We start from the raw sequence: 24,626 nt of genomic DNA on the forward strand, positions 1-24,626 counted from the left end.
GAGAATTATGGGGAAATAATTGTAAACAAGTGAAAACGCTAGGAGGATTAAGGTAAATTCAACAGTAAAAATCATGCTGAGGTAATATTTAAAGTGGGGGGGCGGACGATTTAGATGTTTAGAATAGAATATGCAGTAATGATGGGAAACTTAAAAGAACCATGGGAGCTGAAGAAGGGACGCCAATGATTGCATTATTTTATTGGTGAAAGCATAATTCTGGAAAATAAACTTCCAATAAAAAATATTTATTTTTAAAGAGAAAGCAGATGTGACAAGTAAAACCAAGGCGATATGACTAAAAAAATTATTAAAATGATTAAAAGCACAACCTTTTAAATATGCCTCTTTGAGCTCTTATAAACTAGGCATGTTGGCTGACAGAAGCTAAACAGCCAAGAAGAAGAAGAAGATATGCAGCTAAGTACCGTTGCCTGTCACCCCAATCTCCAAGAGGTGTGAGAGTCCAGGGGTTTCAGACGCTTACCCAGGGTCCGGGTTTCCTACTGGAAATGAGGCACAGCAGAGACTGTGGTGTCTTTTGTGGGACGTATCATCACGGAAGCCATCGGCTACAACATTTCCTGTTGCCTAGAGTGGACACACAGGGGAATGTTACTCCAGACAGGGAGGACTTCCTGTCATACCTGCTCGCATGAGTGAGGAGGGATAATCCTTAATCAATATATCCTCTCCTACTTTCCTCAACATTCCCACACCCTTATTTACATATATACACAACCTGAGCATATGATTAACACACAAAAGGGTCTTGTTTCTCCAATAGCTGCAGCCTTGGATTCAAGCAGAAATCAGCCATGACACTCTACTTGCTGTTTTTTCTCCAGTTTCTCGCTCACATCACAGCCAGCTCTGAAATTCTACTTCAAACTCTGCCTTGTCTTCAAATTCACTCTGAGTTGAAGGAGGGGCCCTTTCTATTTGCCCTCTGACACAGAGCTCCCTCTCTTTGTTTCCCTAATGGCTCGTTACCTTCCCTTTGTTCTCTAAATGGCTCATCAGGAAACAGGCCTGGCTTATTTTTTAACATTTACTGGACCCAGGAATTTAGGGGAGTCTGGTCCCCACAAACCCACAACACTATGTTCTGTCCAGAGGCCCCAAGGAATAGGCTGCATCTCCACACAGCGCTAGAGATGGCCACGATCATAGATGCACATGAACCTCAGCAGAGGTGGGGAGCACTCGGCTCACACCCACATGGAACTAAGAGTATGAGAGAGGGAAGGAAGAAACATTGGCAATGGGGAGACAGCACACTACACAACAAAAAAGAAAGGCAGTCATACAACAGGTGTGTTCCAAAATCTCTACTAGTCCCTTGACATGTTACTCTCTGGGCACAATAATAATAATAATAATAATAATAATAATAATAATAATAATTTATTATTTATACCCCGCCCATCTGGCTGGGCTTCCCCGGCCACTCTGGGCGGCTTCCAAAAGAATATTAAAATACTATAATACATCAAACATTAAAAGCTTCCCGAAACAGGGCTGCCTTCAGATGTCTTCTAAAAGCCTGGTAGTTGTTGTTCTCTTTGACATCTGGTGGGAGGGTGTTCCACAGGGAAGGCGCCACTACCGAGAAGGCCCTCTGCCTGGTTCCCTGTAACTTGGCTTCTCGCAGTGAGGGAGCCGCCAGAAGGCCCTCGGTGCTGGACCTCAGTGTCCGGGTAGAACAATGGGGGTGGAGACGCTCCTTCAGATATACTGGACCAAGGCCGTTTGGGGCTTTAAAGGTCAGCACCAACACTTTGAATTGTGCTCGGAAACGTACTGGGAGCCAATGCAGATCTCTCAGGTGTTATGTGGTCCCAGCGGCCAGTCCCAGTCACCAGTCTAGCTGCCGCATTCTGGATTAGTTGTAGTTTCCGGGTCACCTTCAAAGGTAGCCCCACGTAGAGCGCATTGCAGTAATCCAAGCGGGAGATAACCAGAGCATGCACCACTCCGGCGAGGCAGTCCGCAGGCAGATAGGGTCTCAGCCTGCGTACCAGATGGAGCTGGTAAACAGCTGCCCTGGACACAGATTTGACCTGTGCCTCCATGGACAGCTGTGAGTCCAAAATGACTCCCAGGCTGCGCACCTGGTCCTTCAGGGGCACAGTTACCCCATTCAGGACCAGGGAATCCTCCACACCTGCCCGCCTCCTGTCCCCCAAAAACAGTACTTCTGTCTTGTCAGGATTCAACCTCAATCTGTTAGCCGCCATCCAACCTCCAACCGCCTCCAGGCACTCACACAGGACCTTCACTGCCTTCACTGGTTCTGATTTGAAAGAGAGGTAGAGCTGGGTATCATCCGCATACTGATGAACACCCAGCCCAAATCCCCTGATGATCTCCCCACTGAGAGTCCCACTCAGTCACAACCAAAGGTGAAAAGACCAATTACCCCACATTAGTAAACGAAAAAAGTGGGCTACAATCCTAAGGATAGTTTCTTGGATGGAAGTCTTGACACAGAAGAGGAAGGCTATGGGAGCCTGATTATGTCATTGCTTCCACAACTGCATTGAAAGGTAGGTAGGCTAAGTCTCAAACTACCTGGTCAAGGTTGCTACCACCCCCTTCTTCACAGATAGGAGGGAATTCTGGGATATAAAAGAAATCGCTTATAAAGGGACTTGCAGACTGTGTGCCCTGCACTTGTCAGCCAAATCCCCCTCAAGTTATCGGGGAAACAGCTGCTTTTCCTACTCCACAGCCTGCTCTTTTCTCACTCTTTCATCAGAGTAGTATGAACCAGCAGCTAGGCATTTCCCCAGCAGCGTGAGTCGTTTCTTAACAATCCCACATTCCTTTATAGTCGGCGATGCCCACTCATTGGATGAAGCAGGATGTGAAAGGGCTGGGTGGGGGAGGGAAAAATCGGAGATTTCTGACCGCAGCAGAAAAACGCAACCCTTAAACTGAGCTCCCGGGCCCACAACAGTCTCTCTGGGGGAAATAAAACTTTCGAGCGCATCAAAATGGTTTCCGCTGCAGGCAGGTGCAAAAATAAAACCCCCGCTGAAAAGACCCAAAGCCGGCACAGCGAGGACCCGCTTTGCAATATTAGGGTCGCCCCTAAGATACCACCTGCCTGCGTGCGCGGGGCGAGGTCGGTCAAATCCAGGCCGCCGCCCCCGCCGCCCCCTCCCTCCCTCTCTCGGGCGCGAGCAGCGGAGGCGTGAGCGAGAGACAAGGAGGCTTCGAGGTGCCTTTAGCCCCGCCCTGCGCCCGGCCGGGAAGGGAAGGGGCGGAGCCACGCGCTCCTACTATAAAGGAGCCCTCGGGGGGAGGAGGGAGGCGCGCCCTTGTTTTCTGCTTCTGTCGTCTAGAGTGTAAGGCGCAGCTTTTTCTTTCCGGAAGGTAGCAAGCGGGTGATCGCCTGAAACAAAGTCGCAGCCATGCGGGAGATCGTGCACATGCAAGCCGGCCAGTGCGGGAATCAGATTGGAGCCAAGGTATCATGGGAAAGCGGGGGCAAGGGAATCTGGGGGGGAGGTTCTATTGTTGGTAAGAACCGAGTGTGTGGGGACCAGCCGTGTCGTTTCCTTTTCTTAGAATAATAATAATGATGATGATGATTAATAAATTTACTATTTATGCCCCGCCCATCTGGCTGAGTTTCCCCAGCCACTCTTGCGTCTCCAATGAAAGGCATTAATCGCCACCTAAGAATTAAGATGAAGGATTGGGGGAGGGCAAAGCACTAGGAAAACCCTCCCCGGGGTTATGTCTACGGTGCGCCTCCTCTTTCGCAAGCCTGGGATACACAGACCATTTTTCCCTGCCGCTTCATAGGGCAGATCTTGCGGGAAACAATAAAGGCCTTCGCTTCCCATCGGGGCCAGATCTGTCTCACACAGTTGCAGCAATCCAGTTATAACGATAAGCTTTTAGGTTGCCTCGCCCCTCTGCAAAGGATGCAGCCTGTATCTGAAGCAGCGTGATGGTGCAAAGCCGGAAACCAATTGGCTTCTTTCTTTGTTAAACAAGCCCTCCCCCAACAGTATGTCCATCCGTGAAATTTAACAATCCTGCCTTCTTATGCCCTGTTGGCATTGCTTTGTGTGAAGGGAATCTGTCTCGTCATGGCGCAGAGGATCATGTGCTTGCAGTATGGTGGCTAAGGTGTGGCCGCAGCAGCTGCACGTGTTAAGTCATGCTTCCTCGTCGCACTTGCTAAATTGCTCTGCAAAATTCCCATTTCAGTTCTGGGAGGTCATCAGCGACGAGCACGGCATTGACCCGACAGGCAGCTACCATGGAGACAGTGACCTGCAGCTTGAGAGGATCAACGTCTACTACAATGAAGCTGCCGGTAAAAATGGAGTGCTTGTCTTTTTAAGGAAGTGCTTCTAGCTGTCTGCCTCCGGAAATAAGTCTGTTGCCCATTTACAGAAATCTTGATTGATAGATTGCATGGCTTCCAACTAATTAAATCTGCAGATAAATACGCAGTTCTTGCAAAGAGCCTTTTTATTTTTATAAACAGATGCTATTCACATTTTTGTGTCTAGCCCCACCTTAGAAGAATTTCCTTCTGTGTGAGGGGAATGGGAAGAATTTCTTTGTTCTAAGAGGCAGCCTGGCTGCCATAAGCTCCCTAATTATGTGTTTTCAAACACAGGGTTTTTTGCTTGGGAGGGGAAACATTGACATTGTTGCTTCTGGATGTCAAAGGTTATTTATGATTTCTGTAATTGAAAATAAATAACCTTGTAATAATAAAACTTCGCAGACAAAATTTTCCATGGGTACCTATGAAGTACAGGTGGGGAAGTGGCTCTGGCTGCTGTGGTCTATGCACACATGCGCGCACACACACACACACACACACACAGGCCAACCTTGACAGGTGAGCAGGACGTACCACCTGCCAATCACCAGATGTCGGGTGATAATAATAATTTATTATACCCCGCCCATATGGCTGTATTTCCCCAGCCACTCTGGGCGACTCCCAGCAGAACATTAAAGACATGGCAAAAGATGAAATATTAAAAACTTTCCCTAAACAGGGCTGCTTTCAGGTGTCTTACATCAGATAGTTGCTTATTTCCTTGACATCTGATGGGAGGGCATTCCACAGGGAGGGCACCACCCTGAAGGCCCTCTGTCTGGTTACCTGCAACCTCACTTCTCGCAGGGAGGGAACTGCCAGAAGGCCCTTGGAGCTGAACCTCAGTGTCCAGGTTGAACAATGGAGCTGGAGACGCTCCTTCAGGTATACTGGGCCAAGGCTGTTTAGGGCTTTAAAGGTCAGCACCAACACTTTGAATTGTGCTTGGATACGTAATAAGATCCCTGACTTACTTCAAAGGGGATTGCGGTAACAGCTGATGGGCCACAACTTAGCTAGGTGGGCTATGGGGAGGGACCAGTTCAGTGGTAGAGCAGGTGCATCTCAAGTTAAAAGGACTGGATAGTGGGTGATGTGAAAGACCTGGCAGACGAGGGGAGAATGATGCTTTCTTTCCTCTGGGCTTGTACAAAGGTGTCGCTATGTAAAGGCATAACCGAGGCTAGAGCATGATTAAGGCCTGTTTTCTGAAGCTGATGCCAGAAACCTGCTTTCTTTGTATGGTTGATTTTGCTGACTAAATACCTTAGAGAATAGCGGTTGACAGTGGTTGCCATTCAAAATCTGTTCACAATAAGTGCTGCTACTTGATATAAAATTCTTTTCTGAGTAACGCTGAGGGTTGCCAAGAGCACAGTAGACTGCAGATAATTTAACAAGGTCACTGCATCCATAAATCTTTCTTTTGTTCTCCCTGCAGGCAACAAGTATGTCCCCCGTGCAGTCCTGGTGGACTTGGAGCCTGGCACAATGGATTCGGTCCGGTCTGGACCATTCGGCCAGATCTTTCGGCCTGACAATTTTGTCTTTGGTATGTAATATTCTTTTGGTGACTGTAGTCTCCCTTCTTGACAGGAGCACAATGTATCTTGTCATTCCAAATGTTCTGCAGATCTCATCCCTATGCAAAACAGCTGACTCTTCTGCCTGTCCTGGGAGCCACTTGAATTCAGCTATGAGGAATGTTTGACTAATCCGATACATTCTCCCTATAACTTTTGATCATGTACTGAAACAAGGGCAAGGCTAGTTCTGCCAGTTGGCAGAAAGGTGGCACATCTCCAGGTATATGCAGTAGGTGAAGTGGTAGAAAGATCTGACCTTCCTCTGAGTTTCATCATCCCCTACCCCTCAAATTGCCAAAGGTATAAAAGCTCATGATATTTGATCCAATGTACTTTTCCAGAGTTGGGTCTTTAAACACTATATCTGAGAACCAGAGGAAAATAAACTGGTTTTGTGGGCTGGGGCTGGACATGGCTTATAAGAGGAACAGTTGGACCAGAAATCAATAATTGCCAATTTGTTTCTTTATCCTTGTATTTCTGCTTCTTCCTTTAGGCCAGAGTGGTGCTGGGAATAACTGGGCCAAGGGCCACTACACAGAGGGAGCTGAGCTGGTGGACTCTGTGCTGGATGTGGTGAGGAAGGAGTCTGAGAGTTGCGACTGCTTGCAGGGCTTTCAGCTGACCCATTCCCTGGGTGGTGGCACAGGCTCCGGGATGGGGACACTCCTCATCAGCAAGATCCGGGAGGAGTATCCCGACCGGATCATGAACACGTTCAGTGTGATGCCGTCCCCTAAGGTGTCGGACACGGTGGTGGAGCCCTACAATGCCACGCTGTCCGTCCACCAGCTGGTGGAGAACACGGATGAAACCTTCTGTATTGACAATGAGGCCTTGTACGATATCTGCTTCCGCACTCTCAAGCTCACGACTCCGACGTACGGGGACCTCAACCACTTGGTTTCGGCCACCATGAGCGGCGTCACCACCTGCCTGCGGTTCCCTGGCCAACTGAATGCCGACCTCCGCAAGCTGGCGGTCAACATGGTGCCATTCCCTCGCCTGCACTTCTTCATGCCCGGCTTTGCTCCCCTCACGAGCCGCGGAAGCCAGCAGTACCGGGCCGTGTCGGTGCCAGAGCTCACCCAGCAATTGTTTGATTCCAAGAACATGATGGCGGCCTGTGACCCACGCCATGGGCGCTACCTGACGGTGGCGGCCATTTTCCGAGGCAGAATGTCCATGAAGGAAGTGGATGAGCAGATGCTGAACGTCCAGAACAAGAACAGCAGCTACTTTGTCGAGTGGATCCCCAACAACGTGAAGACGGCCGTGTGCGACATCCCTCCGCGAGGCCTCAAGATGTCCGCCACCTTCATTGGCAACAGCACAGCCATCCAGGAGCTCTTCAAGCGCATCTCCGAGCAGTTCACGGCCATGTTCCGCCGAAAGGCCTTCCTGCACTGGTACACCGGAGAGGGCATGGATGAGATGGAGTTCACAGAGGCCGAGAGCAACATGAACGACCTGGTCTCCGAATACCAGCAATATCAAGACGCCACAGCGGACGAGCAAGGAGAGTTTGAAGAGGAAGGCGAGGAGGACGAGGCTTAGGATGGCGGTGGTTTAGGGGCAAGTGTTTTGGGGCACAGTCTGTTCAGCTCTGCTGCTGCATGCTTTTTCAGTTCAACTTGGTGCTTTCACTGTTGATTTCCCTCATTGCCCAAACCCTTTGATTTGGAAGCACTTTTATAGGTCATGAAAGCATTTCACCATAATAATGAAAAATGGGTCCTATGAAGCTGAAAGTGAACTTTGTAAACTTTACCCTTAAAAATATATTTACTTCCTTATTACGACAACTGTTGTCGTTCAGCCAGTTGGGAAAGCTATTGATCACACCATTGTACTGCAGCTGTTTTATAAAAATTATAAATTTATATAAATTTATAATTGTTATAAATTTTTGCAGAGGTTACCTATATCAAACGTTATTTGAAATAGACTTCTCAGCTGCTCCATAGACAAGGAAGCTAGCTATACAAGCCATATTGAAAATTCAGGAATCTAGAAATAGTAGTTTGGAAGGCCATTGAGGAACAACCTGAGAACACCTCTTCACATTTTGCAAGCATGAAAGAGAAGAAATTCGTACAGCAGCTTCCCCTAACTTGGCCCTTCTAGCTGTTTTGGATTACACCACCACTAGGCCTAGTTGGAGAAGGACGCTCTACCAAATTCTAGAGGTGTATGCTCAGCTAATTTTGGATATTCCCTGCCCTCAAAAAATGTCCTTGTATTGCCACAATGCACAGTATAGAAATTTGCAACCTGAATTGTGTGTTAGATGTTCGACAGTTTAAATTTTAATTGCAACATTTGCGGTTGTTGCGCTGCATACCTCAAAGGATGCAGATACTTAAATCATGACTGATTCATGGATAACTTTTTCTTCAGAGGGAGGAGTTTGCCACTGAGTTGTACAGTTTATCTTCAGTTCCATAGTTAGATTATATTTGGGGTATTAATTGCTCAATGACGTATGTCCCATGTTCCCTAAAAAAATCTGGCTTTTAAACCTTTCCATTTTAAGAGAATAAAAAGCTTGAAAATGAGGGGGGAAAGCAGCAAGAAGACTACAAATAGAGCAGGCATGGATTCTGATAGCAGTGATAAAGCACGTTTTTTGTGGCATTTTTGTGTAAACATTAAGAATCTGTCATGAACTCAAACTGTTCAATGGTTTTTGTGTGGTGTTAAATATTGAGGACTCTATAAAGGCATGTGTTCTGAATAATGACTGTTTTCTTCAAGATAGATCATACTGTACATCTATTAAAACTAATGCACTTCCCAATGTTCCTTTTAAAGTTGCTAAGAAACACGAGCAGTCCTTAATAGCCAAAAGGCAGATTTTAATGCTCATTTAAGTGTAAAAACCCCGAAAGGTTAAGATACAGCCAAACTGTTGACATGAGAAGCATGTTACAACTTTGGTGCAATAACAGGAAGAAATTTGATTCCCTTTCTCTCCCCCATACCAGATTAAGCTGATTAAAGTGGACTTATCGTCCTGTCCGCCCCATGAGTAGGAACAGCAAAGAAACTGCTGCTTATCAATTATTATTTATTGAATTTCTATACTGCTCTATACCCATAGATCTCAGGGTGGTTCAGTAACAACTGGCAACATTTCATAGAAGAAACTTTTCCACCACTCTGTTAAATTCGTCTGCAAAGCGTAGGTGCAAATTATGTTTTCCTTCCGGCATCAAATGCAACCTGAAACAAACAAAAAAAAAACCACTGGATAAATTCTAGGTGTACAGGAAACACGGCAAGCATTTATTACTTAAACCTACACTCTGCCCAAGTGCATGCAAGAAGCCAGCTTGCTAGAAAGATTTGTATTTTCATATTTGGAATTGATATCTCAAAGCATCTGTGTCATAATTTATGGACATTCATGGAGGTGTCTGACTTTGAGCATGCTACAATTATTTCCCGGTCCATGCTCATCTTTTTCAAATGGACATGTCTAAAATAAAAAAAGCCCCTATGAAAAGAAGCAACATAATCTGCAGGACATGACTGCAGAGGAGTCATGTCATAGCAAAGTGTTATGAGCTGCTGTGGCCATTTCAACATTCAAAGCAAGCACTGAATTGTCAGGCTTATGTGCCTGTCCGACGTGGGCAAATTTGGAAACAAGTTTCAGTGAAACTTAAGCTCGCAGTCTTCGTTGTCTTGCTATCTCTACAAAACTACTGGATTTTAAAAAATGATCCCTTAAGGATTGTTTTAGCAAGGTGGTTCATTTGAACTATGACAACATCACTGCGCTATTCACTGCAGAGCATTCAAGACAGCTATTTTGTAGCTGCTACAGTATAGATTGCCTCCATTGTACCATGGAGTTTTGAAACTGTTGCTAACAGTTTCTAACTTCCTAATGCCGGTGTCTAATTTTGGAAGCAGGTCCTTGAGTTTTCATCTCAAGTTACTGACCCCAGACGCTTTGCTGAATTGCAGAAAATTGCGAAATGAATTTTGTGCTGGTTTGTTCAAGCTGCTCTTTCTACTTGCATTCAGAAATTGCATCTACTGTGCACAAATCTTTCCTATGGGATGGATCTGTCTGCTTGTGAGTATTTCTACAATATCGTGGCTGGAAGCATTCTTTCCAATGATTGCAGAAGCCTGCAAAGTGGTTTGTTCTGAGCAACTGGAGAAGCTTTTTAATCTGTTCACATAATTTTTAGCTTTAGTTTCTCCTGCCCACCTCCCCAAGAAAAACAGACTTACTGTGAACCCTTGATATGCTTGTGAAGATATTCAGGGTGAAAGCGTGGAACCAAGGGATCTTTTTCTCCGTGGATTATTAACGTTGGGCAGTGAATAAGAGGCAGCAAAGACTGACAGATACTGCCTGGGGATGGGAAGTGGAAAAAAATGTCAAGATAATTTCCTTATTTATTTACTTTGAAATGATAATATGCTTCACTGGGGAAATGTGATGCTAACACCACCTACTTCCTCCTTGCAAAGGAAGTGAAATAGTTGATTCTTCTGGCTGCAAAAAAAATGGTTTAGTAGAAACTGGATCAGCAACAGGAATTACTACAATGGGAGCAATTCCATGAGTGCCAGTCTCTCTGATTCAGACAAAATTGCCAGGGTTTTCTTCCCCCTTCTCTCAGCATCTAGTTCTGAATTCTTAAGACAACCTGTTCAAGCATGTACTGATATTTGTACTTAAAAATATGTGTCAGAATTTTATTCTGCTTTTGTGGGCAGTTTGCTTCTGTTTCCTTTTATTCCCCATCACAAGTGTCGGCACTTATAAATCTTGAGTTAAATATGTCGACTCAGCTAATGCAGGCAGGATGTTTTGTGTTCTGCACACACAAAATAAATTAGGTTCCAAATAACCCAATTTACTGAGTTCTGTGACCTATACGCCACCCTGATACCATATACAGGTTTACAAAGAAAGGACAACATTACAGGAGTTTAAAAGATGTGCTGGCAAGGCCTGGGAACACTGAGAAAGTGTCATCAGGAAATTAAACAGTGGCTAATAATCTGAGTAGCCCTAATCTCCTGATCTGCATTGCTGGGGTATGTGTGTTAGGCTGTGGTGAAGGTGGAAATCTGTTAGTGGGGTGGGTGTGGGTCTTAATGGAAAGCATTAAGTGGTAGCCGGCAGAAAGGCCAGAAATGGTGTTAGGCTTGCAGATTCCCCCAAAGGAACCAATTCTCACATCCTTCGGCTAGGCCAGCCTGGAACCGGTGCAGCAAATTTTTTATTTCCACCTCTTCTCCCCTGGTTGTCAGAACCTGGGATGCGGTGGCTGATATGCCACTCTGCTTCTCGCCAGCTGGGACTGGGGTAGTAATAATGCAGCTCTAGGTTTACCCAGAAGTCAGTCTCACTGAGTTCATTGGGGGCTGCTCCCAGAATATGTGGGTAGGAGATTGTAGCCAGCCTATTCTGTGCCCTCCAAGTGATTCGACCGCTTTGTCCTTGTTGGACTGAACAGCCATTAGCATTCAGAAAGCTTTTCGTTTTTAAAAAGAAAGCTCTGTTTTTTAAAAAAAGCTCCTTGAAATTAGTCTTGAACGATTATTGCTTTTTTAAACTAAGACTGGCAATGATTGACTTAAGCAGACAGACTTAAGCAGGGAATGTTAACTTTTTTCTGCAAGGTGGAGTAGAAAAGCAGAAATACCTTGTGTGCAATTAGGCAGTGTGTCATTTCCCCTGCAAGATGTTGCAACAGGCTTGCTTACTTAGAAAAGCAGAACCACGAGCAAAATGTACGGATCTGGCTAGCATGACGGTTATTTCAAGGTTGCAGAACTGTTCAAATGGCAGTTCCTCATTTGCAGGTGGATTGCCAATCCAACTCTTAAGAGATTGATGGTGGTGAATCTGGATGTTTCCACCCCACCCCCCGCAATTCCTACTCTCAGCAGCTCAGAAGCTTCTTTCGCCTTGCAGGTAGCATGGTGCTTTTCCAACCAACTGTCACCAGTAAAAAACAAACTTCATATGACAAGGAAGGTAAAATGACAGCTGGGGAAACAGTCTGCACTTGAAAAGTTTATCCCATGGCAGCCCTGTGTCAAAAGGTAAAAGGTAAAAGACCCCTGGATGGTTAAGTCCAGTCAAAGGTGACTATGGGGTGCAGTGCTCATCTCACTTTCAGGCCAAAGGAGCCGGCGTTTGTCCACAGACAGCTTTCTGGGTCATGTGGCCAGCAGGACTAAACTGCTTCTGGTGCAATGGGACACCGTGACGGAAGCCAGAGCACATAGAAACGCCGTTTACCTTCCCGTCGCAGCAGTACCTATTTATCTACTTGCACTGGTGTGCTTTCGAACTGCTCGGTTGGCAGGAGCTGGGACAGAGCAACGGGAGCTCACCCTGTCGCGGGGATTTGAACCGCAACCTTCCGATCGGCAAGCCCAAGAGGCTCAGTGGTTTAGACCACAGCGCTGCCCACATCCCAAAGGAACACACAATTGCGAGGGGAAGTTCATTCATAGCTGCTAAAGGAAGAGCCTCAGCTCTGATCTAAATAATCACTTGGTGAAACGCGGCTATAATCTATGGGAGGAGTTCAATGTCTGCTGAGGTGAATCAGTGCAAACATTTCAGCTGACAGGACATTCTGCCCACTCCTCAGTGTCGCTCTGGGGCTTTTCCTGACCCTACAAGCCAATTTGGGAAGTGGGATCATGAGGGAAGTGAAGGCAAGCCTCCATTGTGCTAATGGAAGCCCTTGTGTAGGCTTTTGCTAATGGAACAAATTAGTTAACTCTGACCCATTGTAATATTTCAGTTATTTTTAAATGATTGCATTTGTATCCCACCTTTTCCCTCTAATCACACAAAGTCAGCATTAATTTTTAAATGCTGGAAGATTCCTGGGAAGAACGTTTGTGGATAAATATGATTCTGAGATACAGCGATGGATAATAGTGAACTGAAATGCAACAAAACAGGGCGGAGACATAAAGCTTATCATTGCCGGCCTCTCTATCTCTTTTTAGCTGCAGGATTTCTTACCATTTGGTTTTTGTGCAAACTGGGAGATTCCATCCACCCAGGCTGCGCAGGTTTTGCTAAAGTAATCGTGGCCATACATTTCTTCCATTGGCTGCCTGGCTCTTTCACTCCATTTTGAAACATCACGGATAGCTGCGGACAAGGGAATGAAATAATAATAATAATAATTTATTATTTATACCCCGCCCATCTGGCTGAGTTTCCCCAGCCACTCTGGGCGGCTCCCAATCAAATGTTAAAAACAGTACAGCATTAAATATTAAAAACTTCCCTAAACAGGGCTGCCTTCAGATGTCTTTTAAAGATGGGATAGCTGCTTATTTCCTTCACATCTGAAGGGAGGGTGTTCCACAGGGCGGGTGCCACTACTGAGAAGACCCTCTCTGTCTGGTTCCCTGTAACCTCACTTCTCGCAATGAGGGAACCGCCAGAAGGCCCTCTGAGCTGGACCTCAGTGTCCGGGCTGAACAATGGGGGTGGAGACACTCCTTCAGGTATACAGGACCAAGGCCGTTTAGGGCTTTAAAGGTCAGCACCAACACTTTGAATTGTGCTCGGAAACGTACTGGGAGCCAATGCAGATCTCTCAGGTGTTATGTGGTCCCAGCGGCCAGTCCCAGTCACCAGTCTAGCTGCCGCATTCTGGATTAATTGCAGTTTCCGGGTCACCTTCAAAGGTAGCCCCACGTAGAGTGCATTGCAGTAGTCCAAGCGGGAGATAACTAGAGCATGCACCACTGGCGAGACAGTCCGCGGGCAGGTAGGGTCTCAGCCTGCGTACCAGGTGGAGCTGGTAGACAGCACCCTGGATGCAGAATTAACCTGCACCTCCATGGACAGCTGTGCTTCCAAAATGACTCCCAGGCTGCGCACCTGGTCCTTCAGGGGCACAGTTACCCCATTCAGGACCAGGGAATCCCCCCCACCCGCCTGCCTCCTGTCCCCCAAAAACAGTACTTCTGTCTTGTCAGGATTCAACCTCAATCTGTTAGCCGCCATCCATCCTCTAACCTCCAGGCGGAAATGTGTATATTAAAAGAAGTATCAAAATCCTGTCTTATTATGGGGGAGCGGGGAACCTTTTGCAGTCCAAGGGCCTCAATGCCCTTCCATGGCTAACTTTTCAGAGCTTCATGCCAGCGGAGGGCAGGGTCAATGCAAATTGATTCACACAATTAAACATGAATCCAGCTCTATTCTGGTATTTTGAGAGAGACAGAACTTCTACCCACTTTCTCCAGATAATTTTAATACATCTTTATTATGCCCCCATTACTCACCTTCTTTCTAGGCTAAAAGGCACCAAACATCGTAACCTTTTCCCACAATGGACTGGATTTAGCCCCACCCCTAATCATTTTGGTTGCACTTTTTCCAACTCTACTGTATCCTATCTTCGCTCCAGTAACTAGAACTGTACACAGTATTCCAAGGCTGTCTGCGCCATAGATGGGTATGGTAACTGCATTTTCAATCTCTTTTGCGAACTAGAATTTTGCCATTTCCACAGCATTTAAACACTGGATCAGCATTTAAATTGAGCTTTCCCTCACATCCTTCAATCCCTTTCTTGGTCAGTAACTGTTAGCTGGGGCCCCACCAGTGTATAATGTAGGGCTGGTAAAAATCCAGACATAGTTGTTGAGATTGGGGGGGGCATTCATGCAATAGCCCCAATGCTGTCTGCCGCTGCCAAGCCCAAACCACTCGTGGCTGCAACAGAACCCAAGCTGCGCCAGAGTCTGAATCAGAGCCACCTGTGCACCCCAATTTTTTATTTTTTATTTTTTTAATCCCAGACATTTGCTTTAAAACATAAATTTCCCTCCAGGTGGCCATGTACAGTGGTGCCCCGCAAGACGAATGCCTCGCAAGACTGAAAACCCGCTAGACGAAAGGGTTTTCCGTTTTGGAGTTGCTTCGCAGGACGAATTCCCCTATGGGCTTGCTTCGCAAGACGAAAATGTCTTGCGAGTCTTGAGATTTTTTTCCCGCTTCCCCCCCCCCTTTATCTAAGCCGCTAAGCCTTTAATAGCCTTTTAGCAGCTAATCCGCTAAGCCGATAAGCCTTTAATAGCCGCTAAACCGCTAATAGCGCTAATCCGTTAAGCCGCTAATAGGGTTGCTTCGCAAGACGAAAAAACCGCTAGACGAAGACACTCGCGGAATGGATTAATTTCGTCTTGCGAGGCACCACTGTACACCCCCCAATAGAGGACATGTCCTGGAATTTCTGGACATATGGCAATCCCAGTATAAAGTTAGGATATTTTGTTCCACAGTACTTCACTTGACCCTTACTCTGAGTTGCACTTGGCATTTTCTCATCCATTCATCCATTTTGGATAAATACAGTTCACTTTGCAATCCTTTTTTTTTTTTTTGTCTTTACTACCCCGAATAATTGGATGTCATTAGCATATTGGCTGCCTCACTGCTCAACTTGGTCGTTTATGAATAAGCTAAAAGCACCAGCAACAATACAGCAGTATGTTAAGATCTCATCTCACTACTAGAAGCTCTCACACTTAAATTTTTACAGAGTTTTTTTTAAATGTAGCAGAAAATGTGAAAATGTTTAGTTTTAAATTGAATTCTTTTTCTGCAGGGTTGTTAATTATAGTAGCTCCCCACCCCCACATTTATGTTCAAGAGCAATTCAACTGTTCCTTAAAACAATTTTTTTCTTTTTTCTTTTTGTAACCACAATCCATGATACTTGATTCAAGAAGGCTTTTAATTCTATTTGCTGCTTATTCAACTGGTGCAAAACAATCTTTTTCTGATTTATCGTTAACTATTTAATAAGAAAAAAAACAAGTATTGTAGGGAGCTGAACAGGTGGATAATCCATTTTCTCCTCACATATATTATGAGTACAATGGGAAAAGATTTTCTTATAATAGACCATTATGATATTTTCATTGTAATGCATTTTTATTATATTGGAGCATTAAGTTTCACATTTAGTAACCAAGCTTCCTTTCTGACAGCTACGAATATAGCTGAATCGTGAATTCTTCGAGCTTACATTACTTCAATTTTTGAAATGTTTATGGTAGTTTAGAAAAGAAAATTAAAGAAAAACGTCAACTTACCCTTTCTACATTAATCTAATACATACCATTGTAAAGTTTCACGTCCTCCTCTGAAACGCTGGGATTGGCTCCCCAAACCACCATTTTGTGGATAAGAGTTGGATTCCTTGCAGCAGCAATGAGTGCTGTTATTCCACCGTCACTCCATCCCAGCAAGGAGAACTTCTTAAACTTCAGTGCCTTGTTTAGTACAGGGAAACAGACTGGAAATAACTGGTTTTTACAGCTGAATGGCTTTACCTGAAGACACAAGTCTCTTCAGAAGCAACCCTTCCCCACCGAAATCAAGGGAATTTACAAGTGGTGGGAGTTTGGCTATGTTGCACCTACTAAATTTCACCTATGGTACTGGAGGCTTGCTAGATCAGGGGTTGCTACCTTGTGGCCCTTCAGATGTTGATGGTCTTGAGCACCCACCAGCTCAGCCAGAATGACCAATGGTCAGGAAAGATGGGAGTTGTAGTCCAGCAATATCTGGAGGGTCACAGATTAGCCACTCCCATACTGTATCCTGACAACCTACAAGAGGGAAGGCAGCTCCCTTCTTCCAGATCATCTAAAGCAGTGTTTCCCAAACTTGAGTCTCCAGATGTTTTCGGGCTACATTGCCTATCATCCCTGACTGCTGGTCCTGCTAGATAAGGATGATGGGAGCTGTAGACGTGTCCTAAGGTGAAAGACTTCTGGGAAAAGATTTATAATGAGTTGAAAAAAATGTTGAAAAATGCATTTATTAAGAAACTAGAAGCCTTTCTACTTGGAATAATAGGATTGAAACTGCCCAGAAAAGATGTTAGACTGTTTTTGTATGCCACTACAGCGGCAAGACTTTTATTAGCCAAAAATTGGAAATCACAAGAGATACCAACAATAGAAGAATGGCAGATGAAGATGTTAGACTTTTTGGAGCTGGCCGACCTGACTGGAAGAATCTGCGACTAGAAAGAAGAGGAGATACATGAGGATTGGAAGAAATTTAAAGAATATTTAGCTAAATATTGTAATATAAGAGAAATAGAAAATTCTTGGAGGTAATAAAAAGGCTTGGGGTAGAATAAGAATTTGTGGTAGTAAATATTAATGATTAGAATATTAATAAAAGAGAAGAAGATAGTAAATGAAAGTTAATTTTATTAGAAATATGATTTGGGAGAACTGTTACACAGGTGATACAATGAAATTCAGTTAGAGGGGATATGAGGAAGTCAGTTATCAATGTAACAAGAATTAGATTTGAAGAAACAAATTTTCTTTGTGTTTAGTCTATTGTTTAGTTTGTTGTGTTGTGTTAGTTTATGTGTTTTTTTGCTTTTTTATTTTTGTCATATATGTGGAAAATCAATAAAAAAATTTGGGGGGCGGGAAGGATGATGGGAGCTGTAGTCCAAAAACAGTTGGAGAGCCAAATTTGGGAAACCGTGATCTAAAGGAATATCCAAACCTTTGTAAAATTAAAATAGAGTAGGGATGACAGCTTTGAGTGAGAGTAGCCCATACATCTTGCCTCATAGGGTGCCAATCCTGCTAGATGATTCTGCGAAGCACAGAGAGGCCTGCCACTTCAGTTATGATGGTTGGTGCCAAGCCATGATGGTAGGTGTGTATGAAGGCTACTAGAACATCCTCTGAGGGTTCGTTGCCACATGCTAGGGCAAGAACCATGCTCATTCTGGAGGTGGAGGGGAGATTAATTGGGTCACCAGATTGTAGGGCTAACATTATTTGCCTTAACCATTTAGGCCAACCCATTTGGTCCTCATTTTCTCTCTTCTCAATCCTCTTTGTGTTTCTCCAGGTGTTTTTCTCCAGAAGTAAGACTGGCTGTTAAGAGCTATGAGAGAAAAAGATTCGGCACCCTCTACCATGTACCGTATTTTTCACTCTATAGGACGCACTTTTCCCCCTCCAAAAATTAAGGGGAAATGTGTGTGCGTCCTATGGAGCGAATGCAGGCTCCTTGGCTTCAGCGATAGCAACGCGAAGCCTCCGAAGCACAGAGGGAGCGCTCCATCCGCGCTCTGGAGGCCTCGCGTTGCTTTCGCTGAAGCCTGGAGAGTGAGAGGGGTCGGTGCGCACTCTACAGGCTTCAGGGATAGCCGCCTGAAGCCTTTGGAGCACAGCGGGAACTTGCGATGCGCTCCAAAGGCTTTGGGTTCCTTTTGCTGAAGCCGGGAGAGCAAGACTCTCCCAGCTTCAGCAGAAAGGGAGAGCTGTGCAGCAGTGGCGTAGCGTGGGTTGTCAGCACCCGGGGCAAGGCAAGTAATTTGCGCCCCCTAACCCTGAGTGAGCCAGGTAGGGGCAGAGAGCTGCGAGTGCGAGCGCGCCCCCCCCCTGATGTTGCGCCCGGTACGGCCGGCCCCCCCTGCACCCCCCACGCTACGCCACTGCTGTGCAGTGCCCCTTCAGCGAAGCGGGAGGAGAAATGGAAGGGGCTCCGTTTCTCCTGCCGCTTCGCTGAAGGGGCGCTGAGCAGAGAGGGGGAGAATTTTTTTTTCCTGTTCTCCCCCTCCTATGGTCCGGTGCGTCCTATAGAGCAAAAAATATGGTACCTCTTTAAGTTGTTTCCTTCAATTACATGCGAATGAATCGAAAGTTTTAGTGACATGCATTTTGGATGCTAATATCTTACACTTGTTTTTGTGTTTGAATAGGCTATACAGTGGTGCCTCGCAAGACGAAATTAATTCATTTTGCGAGTTTTTTCATCTTGCGAGTTTTTTCGTCTTGCGAAGCACGGTTTCAATTTTTTCAAAAAAATCTTCAAAAACCTCAAAAAAGGCTACCACACCGCGTGCTATGAGTTGCTCCCCGAAGTCAAGTCGCAACTGCACCTCTTCAAGCAATGCACCCTGTATTACTGTAACGGTTTTAAGAAAAAGGAAACAAAATTGCAAGACGTTTCCGTCTTGCGAAGTAAGCCCATAGGGAAATTCCTCTCGCGAAGCAACTCAAAAAACGAAAAACTCTTTCGTCTTGCGAGTTTTTTGTCTTGAGAGGCATTCGTCTTGCGAGGTACCACTGTATATAATGGTGAGTTTTTTAAAAAAGGAATTAAGCTGAATAGTCTTTGAAAGGAATAGGTTGCTAAAGCAAAAAGGAGACAGAGGTGTCCTGCAACAGAGATATCGTGCTACTAAACAGTTAATCATTTTCATAAAGTTTCTGAGCCACAAACTCTGAGGCTCAAGTTTTGCTTGCTGTGTTTACTCCCACAACTAACATTCTAATACCCCAGGGAAGGAACAATTCAGTTCTCCAAAGGGTGTTCCTTAGAAGGACAAATTTACCTGCATCAAGTCCACAGCATCTTTTGCATCTCTTTCAAAAAAATCTTCAGGGAAATCTCGAAGTGGGGGGATTGACTTTCCATACCCGCGAGGATCCCAGGCTACAAGTGTGAATTGCTGCTTGTTCATAGACTTCAGCTGTGGTCCAAAATCGGTCTGGCCACTCCCTACAAAAAATAGGTGAAATAATTGCACCAAAACAGACAATCGTTATGCCCAGGGCTGTTTTCAGCTGGAACTCAGTCCTAGCACTGCTGAAGTGGACGCCATTGCCATTATAAGAGAATAACAGTGAGTTCTGGCACCTCTTTTTCTAGAAAAAAAAGCACTGGTATGCACATTTTAAGTTTAAAAGGAAACTCTGCCTTATGGGTACCACCCAATAAACCAACTTTGTGTCTTTATTTCTCTGCTCAAGGAGTTACAGATCTGACATAATATCCTACAGCTACTGACCACAGTCACAGATACTCTCTTACAATGATGAGCAATTGGAAATTAAGCCCCAACAGCTATATTTACAGTGGTACCTCTGGTTACAAACTTAATTCGTTCCGGAGGTCCGTTCTTAATCTGAAACCGTTCTTAACCTGAGGTACCACTTTAGCTAATGGGGCCTCCTGCTGCCGCCGCGCCACCAGAGCGTGATTTCTGTTGACATCCTGGGGCTGTGTTTGTAACCCAAGGTACCACTGTACTTAATATCTATGCCCCATATGCTTACAATCAATGGTATGAGGACACCTTTTGACCAGGGAAATGTCGCCCAATGCACCAGACTTGTTCTAAGAATTGTTCTTGGTTACACTGTAGTGGCTTGGTGCAAGAGAGGTCAGGACTCATTTGACAGTTGCGGAGAAGGGGGAAATTCAACAGGTGTAGCTTGCGTGATAACTCTCATCACCAAGGAAGACCACATGGTGGGATATGTGCATAAGAACATAAGAAGAGCCCAATGGCCCATCACAGCCAACATCTTGTTCTCATATGGGACAATCAGATGCCCATGGGATGCTCACATTGAGGACCCAAGTACAAGAGCCCTCTCCCTTCCTGTGGTTCTCAGCAGAGAAGCATTAAGGTCTCTAACTGTGGGAGCAGAGCAATAGATTTCATGACTAACAACCATCAAAAGCCTTCTCTTCTATGCCTTTGTCTAGCCCTCTCTATGTTGAAATAAGAGATGAGGCAATAGCTTTTGCGGAGAATTGAAAGCAGCTTGGAATTAAGGGGTGCTGCTCCTCACCTGCACACCTGTCACCCTCTTTTTACCTTTGGCATCCTTGCAAACACCTGTTTGACCAGAGGCAAGAAAAACGTCTCTACACCCAGGCAAGCAATGCCTCTTTCAAATCCAGTTCTAGTTCTACATTCTTAAAAACTGCATATTTGGCCTAAATAGGTAAACAAACATGTAGAAGTCCGTGAACACTCCTGAATTAAATACCGTATTTTTTGCTCTATAAGACTCACTTTTTCCCTCCTAAAAAGTAAGCGGAAATGTGTGTGCGTCTTATGGAGCGAATGCAGGCTGCACAGCTATCCCAGAAGCCAGAACAGCAAGAGGGATTGCTGCTTTCACTGCTCAGCGATCCTTCTTGCTGTTCTGGCTTCTGAGATTCAGAATATTTTTTTTCTTGTTTTTCTCCTCCAAAAACTAGGTGCGTCTTGTGGTCTGGTGCGTCTTATAGAGTGAAAAATACGGTAAGTGGCACAGAAGGCGCCTTATATCTTAGCTACAAAATGGATTACTTCTGTAAGATGGCTATGCTCAGTCTCCACTGTCTGAGGCAGGATGACTGTGAATCAAAAGTGGGGAAAGTTGTACTTGGGTCCAGCTGGTCTGGGTGACCACTGTGAGAAAAAGTTGGTGGACTGAGTTGCTCTTAGCTCCTTACAAGATTTTAAAAAAAATCATTGCCACTCTATAAGAGTGTGAATGGTATGAGTAAGCCTGGTTCTTGTGTATATATGTCTTATCGAGGAAAAGAACATCACCGAGAAAGACCACAAACATAAGACAAAGACCAAAGACGTAAGACAAAAAGATCCAAACCTAACATTCCAGGGAGAAGCAGGACAGCATGGCTTCCACTTCCCGTTTGCTGATAATGTAGTCGGACGCCATTCACTTCAACTTTAGCTGAGGTTACTGAAGTGCTAGAGGAAATATCAGCCCCCCCCAAACAAATAACATTTTAGCTTTATAACACCTGAATTGGAGGATCAGACTGCCCAGTCTTACTGTTAAGACTGATGCTGTTAGTGAAAGAAGGATAAAGTGCGGTTGTTTGCAGTTTAGGTATGGATGGAATTTTTTGTCCTGTGCGATAGGAGTGAAGTTGCCAAAAATTAGAAAAACAGAATTGTGCTCTGAGGCTGTTCTTTTAGCAGACTGTGAAAGATTTACTCAGTGCTTTGCCAGCTTTTGAAGGAGGATGGGCCTTCAGCTGCTGGGGAATAAACAAATGAAGCATCCTCCTGTATGGAAACACAGGGTGCTGCTATCCAGCAAAATGGTTCTGTAAGTGCAAGGATTTTTGTTTATGCAGTGGACCCCTCTCTCCTTTCTTTGGGCATCCCCCCGCCCCAAATCTGCTCCAGAGGCAGGTCGGAGGAGAACTCCAGAACAGATTTAACTGCTGGGATTGTTGACTTAAAATCCGGGTACAGTGGACGCTCGGGTTGCAAACGTGATCCGTGCGAGAGGCACGTTTGCAACCTGCAGCATTCACAACGCACAACCCCCGCGTCTGCGCACGCGCGGGTCAGGATTCGGTGCTTCTGCACATGCGCAAAGCGCGATTTAGCGTTTCTGCGCATGCGCAAGCGCTGAAACCTGGAAGTAACCCGTTCCGGTACTTCCGATTTCGGCGCGGTGTGCAACCCGAAATCGCACAACCCGAGGTATGACTTTACTCTACAAAAGATGAGGAACAGCAGTGCGTTACTGCGACATTTGTAAACCAAATCCTTCAGCCTCATTTGATCTGAGTTTCTTCTCCCACACAGATCTCCTTACAATCCAAATTCAGAACTATCAATTACATTCCGTTGTGAAGTGAGTAATGTCACTTACTAATTGCATGCTGGTATTTTAGTTATTAAATAGGCGTATAGGTGCAGAAAAAAAGTAAAACTGAGATTTGATGCTCTTAAAGGAACGGAGCAACCATTTCGAGTTATATTAAAACATCGCTCCCAGGGTTCTGTCAGGCTCCCCTGACAGATAAATGTTGGACTCCAACTCTCCTGTTCTGGAGTCATACTTCTTTAAGGAATGGCACCCAGAATGCATAATATTCTCCTGAGCTTCCAATAAAATGCTCAACATGGCCTTGCTTCCACCATTTCCCTTGTTTTAGTCAGTATCTGCTGTTTTAGTCAGTATCTGCCAGTCTGTTGAGTTAATGACTAACAAAGGCACAAAAAGATAATGGCTCCACTAATCTAGACATTGGACTGGGGAGCGGGGAAGTGTGATACCAGCAACTGAACCAGCTTTATATGTTTATTTGGGAAGGAAAACCGAATCGCAGGGGCAACAACTGCAATACTGCAAGCTCACAGCTCTCGTTCAGCTACTTATAGTGCATATGGTGCTTGCTTATAATCAAATCTTGGGAAGGATTCCTGTTCTTCTGCAACTGTGCTGTTTTCACATGGGACTTTCTGGATGTCCCGTGATCATGTGATAAAAGGAGCCGTGCGCGGCCAGGATTTATGTTAGGGGGTGCAGAACCGAGCTATCTGCAAGTATTTTTTATTTATTTATGGCTAGGAGTTATTTCTCTTTGTTTTCCGATGAATTTCTTATCAAACAAACAAACAAATATTAAATTAAATTTAAAAATAATATCGGTGTGGCGCGAGCAAATCTTTATGCAGAAAGTGTGGCCCAGAGAAAAAAAGTTTGGGAACCACCGGGCTGCGCGCTATGCTCTCTACCCTTCCACGTTAGGCACGCACGGGTCTCCTCCCCCGTCCTTCAACGTTCTGCCCACCGCCCCGTGGTCGTCGGAAGCCACCGACTGCGCGCGCGCACAATCCCTCCCCCGCCTTCCCGTCTCTAAGTCGCTGAGGCTGCAAAGCCTCCCCCGCCTCGTCTGTCCGCCCCGTCTCAACAGGGAATTTACCCGTAGGAAGCAGCCGGCGCCTGGGAGACCCGCAGCGTTGCTCCCCCCTGCGCGGAGCTGGAGAGCTGCGAGAGAAGGCGCCGCAGCAACAGCCCTCCGCTTCTCGGCCGAGCCATGGCCCTTTCTGGTTCTGCCGCGCGGTGGCTCCGCCTTCGCCTTCCCAAGGGAAGGACGGGGGACCGAGCGGCGGATCCTCGAAGGGTTAACAGGCGCCGATTTCACAACCAAGCTGCAGGCCGGGCAGGAGAAGCAGGGCTGGCCCTATCGTTATTAGGCAGGCTGAGGCGACCCATTTGGCGTGCGGAGGGTTTTGGTTTAGTTTTTGGCTTTTAATCAGACCTACAAGCTAAACAATTTCCAAAAAAAATTAAAGGGAAAAATGGATTTTGTTATGTGCAAATGGCTTAGATACCTATTAGGTCCATAAATTACCATATAGCATATATAGCTGTAGCAGGAACCCCCCACCCCAATCATTCAGTTTGTACAAACTTCACACACTCACACACTACATATGCCACACTTCTGTTATAAATTCATAGAAAAATCAACCATACATCGGATTTGCACTGTTCCATTTTTATTTTACTCCATATGACAAGGACTATCAAAGGGGGGTGGCTTGGTTCTGGTCAGCCATAATCCCTTCACCATCCCAGCACATCCACAGGAGCCCTGCCCAGTTGCTATGCCAACCCTGATGGTCCTAGACAGAAGACCATCAAGATCACAAAGAACTTGCATATGGGAGTGGATTCAGCATGGACTGAAACAAAGGACAATGATCAGATCTTCCCTCTGGGGGCAGGAAACTGCCAACTCCCCTTTGTCTCCTGGAAGTGACTCATGGGGAGGGGGAAAGAAGGAACTAGCCAGGTGACAGGACACTCAGGTTACCACCACAACTCCTCCCTCAACCCCTCCTTTCTGTAATGTATGCATGATGTTTCTGGGGGGTGGGCTTGACCTAGAGGATGGGAATTTCAAAAGTTTTTATAAGGTCTTGCACACCATCTTTCTGGGTCTTTCCTCTCTCTTGCAAGTGAGGGGAACACCCTGTTGCAACAGTTCAATAAAGGCCAAGCCTACAGGCTGCTGTTTTGCTCCAAGTTATCCTGGTTGGTGTCTTTATTTTGTCCAAGGG

At 45.5% G+C, this 24,626-nt stretch overlaps 2 protein-coding genes across 2 annotated transcripts; one reads left to right on the forward strand and one right to left on the reverse strand.

Moving 5' to 3' along the window:
• The first annotated feature begins 3,293 nt into the window (after positions 1–3,293).
• Positions 3,294–8,683, forward strand: LOC308481988 (tubulin beta-1 chain-like). Its single transcript, XM_081014903.1, has 4 exons — positions 3,294–3,476; positions 4,228–4,336; positions 5,799–5,909; positions 6,440–8,683. The coding sequence occupies exons 1-4, from the start codon at positions 3,420–3,422 to the stop codon at positions 7,498–7,500; spliced, it is 1,338 nt and encodes a 445-aa protein (XP_080871029.1). The 5' UTR covers positions 3,294–3,419; the 3' UTR covers positions 7,501–8,683.
• A 97-nt stretch (positions 8,684–8,780) lies between these two features.
• BPHL (biphenyl hydrolase like) lies at positions 8,781–23,642 on the reverse strand. The gene is made up of 7 exons (XM_081015011.1): positions 23,483–23,642; positions 21,403–21,506; positions 19,347–19,513; positions 16,086–16,239; positions 12,962–13,093; positions 10,192–10,315; positions 8,781–9,168 (listed from the first exon to the last, which is right to left on the reverse strand). Exons 1-7 carry the CDS (start codon positions 23,596–23,598, stop codon positions 9,081–9,083), a joined length of 885 nt encoding a protein of 294 aa, XP_080871137.1. The 5' UTR covers positions 23,599–23,642; the 3' UTR covers positions 8,781–9,080.
• Between the last annotated feature and the right edge of the window lie 984 nt (positions 23,643–24,626).

Source organism: Podarcis pityusensis, assembly GCF_964106645.2.
Source record: "Podarcis pityusensis genome assembly, chromosome: 7".
Lineage (NCBI taxonomy): Eukaryota > Metazoa > Chordata > Lepidosauria > Squamata > Lacertidae > Podarcis > Podarcis pityusensis.

Excerpts from the sequence above, each read along its gene's own strand:
- LOC308481988 (XM_081014903.1), top strand. The coding sequence starts at position 3,420 with ATGCGGGAGATCGTGCACATGCAAGCCGGCCAGTGCGGGAATCAGATT. Across the intron at positions 3,477-4,227 it reads GGAATCAGATTGGAGCCAAG|TTCTGGGAGGTCATCAGCGA; the intron begins GTATCATGGGAA and ends TTCCCATTTCAG. Across the intron at positions 4,337-5,798 it reads CTACTACAATGAAGCTGCCG|GCAACAAGTATGTCCCCCGT; the intron begins GTAAAAATGGAG and ends TTCTCCCTGCAG.
- BPHL (XM_081015011.1), bottom strand. The coding sequence starts at position 23,598 with ATGGCTCGGCCGAGAAGCGGAGGGCTGTTGCTGCGGCGCCTTCTCTCG. Across the intron at positions 21,507-23,482 it reads GCGCCGGCTGCTTCCTACGG|CACTTCAGTAACCTCAGCTA; the intron begins GTAAATTCCCTG and ends TATTTCCTCTAG. Across the intron at positions 19,514-21,402 it reads GCTTCTCCCTGGAATGTTAG|GGAGTGGCCAGACCGATTTT; the intron begins GTTTGGATCTTT and ends TATTTTTTGTAG.